General features: G+C 34.9%; 1 protein-coding gene across 1 annotated transcript in view; it reads right to left on the bottom strand.

Annotated features, from left to right (window-relative positions):
- Positions 1–1566: 1566 nt before the first annotated feature.
- The window catches only part of LOC108741966, a 49763-nt gene continuing 42299 nt past the window's right edge, over positions 1567–9030 (bottom strand). The window contains exons 14-19 of the mRNA XM_025975211.1: positions 8712–8998; positions 5876–6641; positions 4174–4478; positions 3867–4037; positions 3572–3777; positions 1567–2439 (exon numbers count right to left, since the gene is read on the bottom strand). Of these exons, the coding sequence (XP_025830996.1) occupies positions 2041–2439; positions 3572–3777; positions 3867–4037; positions 4174–4478; positions 5876–6641; positions 8712–8998 (2134 nt within the window). The 3' untranslated portion in view covers positions 1567–2040. The remainder of the gene's footprint in view (positions 2440–3571; positions 3778–3866; positions 4038–4173; positions 4479–5875; positions 6642–8711; positions 8999–9030) is intronic.

Below are 9030 nucleotides of genomic sequence, written 5' to 3'. Positions count from 1 at the left end.
CACGCTGTTGTCACTGATTATGTATGCTCCAACATGTAACATTATGTATTTTTTTTAAAATTGCGTAATTATTTATTATTAAACAGGTCACAGCTATTTTAGTAATAAATAAAAGATGATACTAATTTGAAGAAGTTCATAAATAATAACAATAATAATAAATAAACTAAACTACCACCGAAAGGAGCAAGAAAGGATACTGAAGTAATTTTCAGTACAAATCTTGAAATTAATTTTGTTTTTTATTTATTAATAAATTAATGGCAAGTTTCACGTTTAAAAACCATTTTTCAATTTAAAATGTGTTTTGTTTTTTCTATTAATATTATTGCGTTAGGTTAAGATAGTTGACCACCGTGTATATGTTGGGAGCGATTCGTAAATAAAAATTGATACCTAACTAAAATATGCTTTTTAGTAGTTGAGCTATTCGTTTTCAAATCATTTAATTGCAGATAATTATTAGGTATGTCTTTGGATATTTCTTTTATATAAACTATATACATTATGTATATTTTTGGTTTTTAAAGTATTGTAGGAAAATTATTAGTGGGTTACAATTGCTAGGTTGAGTTCAATTTTTACAGAATGAAAAGTTCAGTTGTAAAAACGCGTAGAATTCGGTTTTGTCTGTTTTTATACCGATTCTATTTGATTTTTTTCTAATATTCTTTAAAAAAAAAAATACTATGATCCATTTGATCATAAAGCCAGAACATTATCCTAATGAGAGCCCTATTGGTTTTTAAAGGCATATGTGCATTTTGATATAAGTTGTAACACTTTAATGAAATAATCTTGTTTAAATTAGGTCTAATAGATAGATTTATTAGGTATTAGCTAATCCATTTTCACAAAGTAAAATTGTATGTATGATTTTACTGACAGTGGAGTTCAAACAGTCGACTCACAATACAATTTTTTCATAGATACTTAAGGATGTTTGAGAGGTATGTCAAAATGCTACGAGACAAATAAAAATTTGGAAAAAAGTTCCTCATTCAATTCTAAAACTCCTGTAAAAATTACAAATCGATTCACTAAACCGTTAAAAAGTTATTGCAAATTTAAAAAATTGTAATTTTACACGTCATTTTATGGTGATTCGTTAACTGAACAGATTAAATTTATTTTTATTAACAGAAAAAAAGCTACCAGAAATTTCAAACTTTTATAATAAGTAACTAGAACTNTTCTAATTTTTCGTCTCCTATCTTTATATTCGCTCTTTCCCTACTTTTTCTTCCCTTGCATATCAGTATTTTAGTTTTACTTTTATTTATTTTCATACAGTATTATTTAAACATATTAAAAAGTTTTACGCTCATTATTAATAAAGATTGAAACTAAATATTTTTTCGTTTCGAAGTTGAAATCAAGGCATATTCACTGCCAAAAGTCAGTTAAAAATATTCCAGATTATTCGTTATTTGTTATTTTATTCAAAGTTTTTGGTCAAATTTCAAATTTTATCTCAAACCGTATACTTTTTTTAGTATAGATAGTATTTATTTACCTCATGGTATGCTGCAAAACCTAATTAATCACGAATTTCTAATTTTATGTACTCTTGTCTCCGATTGTATCTCCCAAACATCCTTAAAGAGAAATTGGGAATTTTTAGAAAATATTACGTTCACGATTATCACTTCAACTTCTAGTTGCTTTATTGTTTCTTCTATCTACTCAGTAATTATGCTCCTCACTTACAATTAGTTGTAGATAACTATTGTTATCGTTCTCATTCATTCAGGGACCATTAACTTTATTCCAGTATAAAAAAAAAATTAATGGGTTTTTTATTAGCGTCATGTTTTATTTTCTTAACTCTCAACGATAAAAGTTGCAGAAATAGCGATTGATTTTTATAAATTTCGATTTCCTGTCTGTCCCAGTTGTATCGAAAGCAATTTCCTGTAAATATTTTTTGTCTGGTTCTTTAATTTCTGAAGAAAATTGTTTTCTAAATCAAATCGAATAGAATCGGTACACTCACTATCATACCTAGTAGGCACCAACACAAATATATACTTTATTATATCAGTCATGCTTATGGTTATCGACACTACTCCCCCTATTAAACCGTCTCCTGGGGGGTTGTCTGACCGCGTAATCTAAACTGGCCGATCGTTTCTGTCTCATTTGTGCCGCCAGCATTTCAATTTCCCAGTTCGTATTGCGTCTACACTCTCCCGATTCGTAAGCCCCCGGTTCGGAAGAATCGCCCGGGTCTTCGGACTCGCCCTCGGTGTCGGTCGTCGACTCCAAGTCGAGCACAACACTCGACGATGCAGACGAGTGGATTTGTTGGGGGGAGATCGAGCGGGGCAATTTTTGTAACTCCTGGGACTCGTGGAAGGTGTGATCTTCCCAGGAGGAACGGTCCACGTTACCTCCGATCACCGTTTCCACTGAGTCCTGGGTGCGGCAGAATGGAACCTGTTTATATTAATCACAAGTGCCGCTAGAACTATTGAAGCCATGCAGAAATTCGAAGGAAAGGTAGCATATGATTTAGAGTTAAGTTTGTTGGGAACATGCCGGCAAGATGCTAATAAATCAATAATAAATTTGCAGGCTTATTTTTATTAATGAGAGCGAAGAACTTCATTACTTTAATAGGAAGGGAGTCAGATAGTGATGCACACTGTCACCGCTATTTTTTAATCGATACATCGAAGACGCGATCAATATCATTAAAGACAGTACAACTGTACGGGTTGATACAGAGGGGCAAAAGATCAGTATGCTTAGATTTGCAGATGATATAGCTGTGTTAGCATCTAGCAAGAAGGAGTTAGAGATAGCTTTAAATAAAATGGAAGCGGTATTTATAAAATAGTGTTGCATGAAAATAAATAAAAGTAAAACAAAAATACTGGTATGGAAGGGAAGAAAAAGTAGGGAAAGAGCGAATATAAAGATAGGAGACGAAAAATTAGGAGAAGTGGCTGAAATCAGAACGGAAGGAATAGTAGGGATATAAAGCAGAAGATAGTGCAGGGTCGAGTCACATTCAATAAAAACAAGTCACATCTATGCTCGCAAACGTTTAATTTAGAAATTCCAAAAAGGAAAGAAAAAAGAAAAAGTTAGAAGCGTTCGAAAGATGCTGTTACAGGCGAATCATGAGGATACCGTGGATAGAGAAGGTTAGAAACGAAGAAGTATTAGAAAGAATAGGAGAACAGAGGACTTTATGGAAGTCAATAAAAAATAGGCGAGATACGTTAGTAGGACACCTTCTCAGGCATGAAGGTCTAGCCAGAGACATATTAGAGGCAGAAACAGGAGTTAGGAGGGGTAGAGATAGACTTATATTAGATTATTGTTCGCAAATAGTTAAGAAATGCGAAGATTAGCTCAGGATAGGGAGGAGTGGAGGTGCATGTCCAACTAGTGCTAGGGCTGACGACTTTATGATGATGATTTTAAAAAAAAAATATTCAATTACATTCCACTATGATCCCAAAAGAAAAAATTTTTGCAGGAGCGATCATGGAGTTTTAAACAATTGTAGAGAAAAAGACACTTATTCTTCATTAAAAAATTGTAATCTGTTTCGACTTACCGCATATGACTCGTCAGTGACCCTCTCTAGTTCGATGATATGTGCTCGCAGTTGGTTGATAACTTGATCTCTGCTTCTTAATTCTTCTTCCAATTTTTCGAATTTTTGCTCAAATTTTTCCTGCACCTCCTGAAGATGGGACGCCATCACTTGCTTGATTGCCAAAACGACTTCCTCGTAGTACTGTTGGTCTTCTTCTAAAGGTCCTAACGAAAATAATAAATTTCATATTCGGTAAAATGGGTACGACGCTTTTTGACTGAACCATTTTAAAATTGCTTAGGTACCTACTTACCTTTAAACAATTTCAATTGATTAACTTTTGAAGGCAGAAACCCGAATTTTTCTAAAGCTTGCAGCTTGCTCTCGCTTTCTTTTGTTTTCGATTCAATTCCGTTTTCTTTGGAAGGTAAAATGTTGACTGTTTCTGATAGTGGGTCGTTATTTAAATAACTATGTGAAGTACCTGGAAATAACAACATCGATAAGTATTAACAACTTCTTCTTTTATAAAAGTATCTAATCATTTATTGCCTTAGTTTTTCCAGCAGTATTTCATTGTGTTTTTGAAGAGAGATCGTATTGGGTTTACTAGAACTTACCCCTGTCAAAAGTGACGCTTTTCGAAAGTTTACTATGTCTTGCAGCGTAACCTTCTATCGTTGGTGCCCTCATGAGTTTCCTGAATTCCGTTGAGTCGATTTTGTTGGGCGTCATTGGTGGCACTTGGACTTCCTCGGTCAGCTTCTTCAAAATGGACTTGAGGTTTTTTCTTTCTTGGGTTTCGTTGGACTCGGTGCTCGAATGGAGTGGACTTCTGCTTATGGGAACTGCGGTGGAAGACAAGAGGGTGTTTTTCGATCGGAGTTTATTATCTTGGTGCATTTTACTACCCTCTGAATGCGACCTGTAATATTTCAATATCGCTCTTTTGTTCATCTTGAGTTACTTTTAAAATAATCTGATCAACAGAACAAATTTTTTAAGCTTTTTTGTAAGTATAGTTGGCAAAAGTGTCTATTCAAACTATCCATTTCTTGTGCAATTTGTTTGGTGAAAAAAGGATCAAGAATTAACATTAATTATAAGTAGTATTCAATGGGACTGAAAAATAATGAATTATTGGTTTAATGTGCTAACCTTTACGTAATACTTACTATTTATAAACAAAGCTAACAGAAGTATTGCGATGTATCTAAATATAAAAGTGAAAAAAATTGGGCTTTTAGTCCAGCCAGAATTTTTTTGACCCTATATTGATTGCACAGTCTAAACATGTCCTGATATTTGTTCTATTTTCAAAACGACGACACCTCTTTCAGTATCGAATGTAGACATGAACTTTTTTACAACATATTTCATTTTTTCTTATTTTACTCTAAAGTTTAGTAAAAGTTAATGATGGAAAACCATAATATTTATTGTAAATATTTAAAGTTGTTGTTTGGTGTACAGGTAAGCCATATCTCAGCTAAAGTTCTAGTCCTTTTTTAATTGCGTATAAGCACGTATTAGGTAAACTTTGTATTGTTCTATTGCAAGTAATTGGATAAACTCTATAGAAATTAAATTAAGAAAAAAATGCATTGCTATCTCAATAGGAAAAGAAAAACTAAACCCTTATAAGACCCTTAAAGCGTTTGTATTAACTGATAACTTCAGAAATGATAATTTGACATGAGTTCAAATCTTGGAAACCTTATTAATTACATCCACATGAATATCTTTCTGGAATTATTTCTCAATCGGTTTTACCACGAAGATAAATATAAGGGTTAACAAAAAAATATATGAACCGAATGGGACAAGTACCTAAAATTTTAAAGGACCGATAATTATAAAGTTTTCAATTTCTTTTTCTATTTCTAAATGCACTGAAATATGTATTAAAAAACAATTATGACTTCTGTAGTGAAAATTGTAAATTCTGTGGCTTTTGAGAAAGGAAGGGACAAGAATGGTTTTTTTTCGTCACTGACAGGGTCAAAAATTATTTTTAGTTATATATTCGATAAAATTTGAATACTGATACTGTTTTGTCTAAATGCTGTTTTAGCACAGTGTATGACAATACAAATTTAATTTAATTAGTAGATACCTAAGTTATATTTTTTTAATTAAGTAATTTGATTTTTTACAATAAGTTAAAGAATTTAAACGGTCTTTAGAGTATAATCAATCATAAAACCTGTAAATTAAGATCCTAAATTTTACCAAATCCGTTAAAATGTTCAAGAAACAGAAAAACAACTGGGTCTTTTACAGACCAAAAACTGTGTCTTCTACGTATTTTTTTTGACTTACCTGGTTAACGTATCACATTCTACGGTTGCCTGCTGCGTGTCAGGAATGTCCAAACTAAAGCTACGCTTTTTGATTTCATATTCGAGTTCAGCTAATTTTTGTCTTTCGTTTAGAATTTTCAGTTTTTTCACAAACGGTAAACCACTATATTCCGGCGATAGATCGTCGATCGACCTATAGTTTTTCGTTTTCCTTGTAATCGTCAACATAGAGGGTCGTATTTTCGTTGACGCACAGCCCTTATCACTTTCACTACCCCCACTACTCGAAGACGCGATCATAACATCGTTTACTTCATGGACAAGCGCGGCCTTCTTCAGTTTGCTCCAGGGAGGATCGTCTTTTTCCGGACTCTCTCGATTTTTGACCACTTCTTGGAGGGTATCACTCGTCGATAGGGTAACTGTAACGATGGGCGATCGAGCACTACTACTACTGTCACAGAGCACGGGGGATGTTTTTTTCTCTGAGGGTGCACAACTGACGATCGCTTTAGGAGGAGCGGGAGGATCTAAGGTGGACGTCGTCTTTACATTTTTATCACTATCACTTGCGAAATTAACGGTTTTCGATTTTTCACTACCCGCTTCCGACACTTCCGAAGTTTGTTGCTTCGAATCCGTGCTACTTTCTTTGATTTCACTAATGGTCAGTTTGTTGTTGGCGCTTTTGTGCAGTTTTATTTTTTCTTTGAAAGACAACCGACTGCAGGACGTTGTTGTAACACACGCTGTTGTCACTGGAACGGTTTTGTTACAAATGGGTACTGGAAATAGTAAGACATGTGGGATTATAAAATTAATGAGTTTTATGAAATGAAGGTGACTCTGCTCATTAGAAAACTGACTTTTTGACATTTATCGGGTTGTTCGGAAAGTCATTTCGTTTTTTCCCGACAGAGCATTTCTTTTGCAGCCAACTTCACATTTAAGCTGTATAATTTTTATATGCTTTGAGAGCTCATATAGCAAGGCTTGTGTGTGAAAAATTCCAATTAATTCTACGCAGTAGTTTTTGGTTGGTGCCCTTTTAAATATGGAGAGCAATAAGCAGCATTTTTGACATATCTTACGTTTTTACTACAGAAAAGGTAAAAATGCTGTTCAAGCCTGAAAGAAATTGACTGATGTGTATGGAGAAGGTGTGTTGACAGTACGCCAGTGCCAGAACTGGTTCGCTAAATTTCGATCCGGCAATTTTGATGTCGAAGATGCACCACGTTCGGGAAGGCCGGTTGAAGCTGATAAAAACGCGATAAAGGCATTAGTTGATGTGAACCGGCGAATAACTACACGTGAGATCGGATTGAGGTTAAATTTATCAAATTCAACAGTTTATGACCACATGAAAGGCCTGGGATTATTCTCGAAGCTCGATGTATGGGTTCCCCATGTTCTCACAGAGAGAAATCTGTGTCGCCGCATTGACGTCTGCGATTCGCTTCTCAAACGTCACGAAAATGATCCGTTTTTGAAGCGCATCATCACTGGGGACGAAAAATGGGTTGTATACAACAACGTCAAACGCAAGAGGTCATGGAGCAAAAAAGATGAACCGGCTCAAACCATTTCCAAAGCCGATATTCACCAAAAAAAGGTGATGCTGTCTGTTTGGTGGGATTTTAAAGGAATCGTTTTTTTTGAGCTTTTACCGGATAACACAACGATTAATTCGGAAGTCTACTGTCATCAGCTGGACAAACTGAATGATGCACTTCAACAGAAAAGGTCAGAACTAATCAACAGGAAAGGTGTAGTGTTTCACCAAGACAACGCGAGACCTCACACAAGTTTGGTCACTCGCCAAAAGCTTTTACAGCTTGAATGGGATACAATGCTACACCCACCATATTCTCCAGACCTGGCACCATCGGATTATTATTTGTTCCGGTCACTCCAAAATTTTTTAGACGGTAAAACCTTCACCTCAAATGAGGAGGTCAAAAACCTCCTCGATCAGTTTTTTGCCAGCAAAGACCAAAAATTTTATGAGCGTGGAATTATGCTACTACCAGAAAGATGGCAAAAGGTGTTGGACCAGAACGGTCAATATATAATTTAATAAAGTATTTGTTTATTATACGAAAACTGTCTTTCATTTTCACAAAAAAAAACGAAATGACTTTCCAAACAACTCTATAGTATAATAAAGATAACTTCCTAATATTGTCTAACAGTCTCTTGGTCTTGATTTGAAAATGTTTAAAACCAAGACTGGTCTTCTGAGATAACCTTCAGTTTGAAAATTAAATTTCAAATAGGGTTTAAATCTATTTTGACAGTCGATCCAACTCTTACTATTTATCCTCATTTTAGTTTCATAGTTTTGGCCTGAAAGGTTCGAATCAGTACCATTAAAACGTTTTAGAGACTCCAGAGATTGAAGCAATCCGAGAATCATCTTTCTATGATCTAACGCTTCGGAGTTACCATTGTCGAAAGTTTTGACATCGTGTTATTATCGAGGACTAAATCGTAAGGGAAGATGGTATATTTGACGAACCATTAAAGGTAGCACAAACGTTCCTTCACCAGCAATTGACTCGTATCTTCATGAATACGATAAAGTTAATTTTGAATGAATCAAATCTCTAAAAGTTTTGGTTCTGGTTATTTTGAATTGAAGCGACATCCCCTGGGTTGAAGTAAACCGAAAATCGCCTTTCGCTGACTTACAATTTGAGAATCGTCTACCTATGATGTACCCTTTCGATAATTTTGATATTGTATTACAATTGAAATTGAGGACTAAATGTTTAGGAGGATATATCTGCCGAAATATTAAAGATAATGTAATAACTCTATCTTACTAACACTACCTTAACTGCTAAACTTACCTGAGGATATGGTTCTGGTAACTGCAACCATTTGCATGGTAGTCGTTGGACTCGTGGGCAGACTACTGTGTTGTTGTTGGACATTTTGTTCCTCCTTGTTTTTGAGGAGAAGGATCCTTTGGAGGAAAGGCAGGTTGGTGTTTGTGGGATCCAAGTTGTCGTCCTCAGTTTTGGGAGGACTCTTGACTGGTGCGGCTGGCGGAGGCGGCGATATAACTTTTCGAGTGAATGCTGCAAATCCACCACCTCCAACTTTTCCTTCATTTTCTTGCTTTTCCTTTAGCAGCCTTACCAAAGAAAACCACAGTTCGAAATGTTT

Source organism: Agrilus planipennis, unplaced genomic scaffold (genome assembly GCF_000699045.2).
Source record: "Agrilus planipennis isolate EAB-ADULT unplaced genomic scaffold, Apla_2.0 scaffold69, whole genome shotgun sequence".
Classification (NCBI taxonomy): Eukaryota; Metazoa; Arthropoda; class Insecta; order Coleoptera; family Buprestidae; genus Agrilus; species Agrilus planipennis.
The sequence above is the reverse complement of the archived record's forward strand: the minus strand, read 5'-3'. Positions and strand labels throughout refer to the sequence as shown.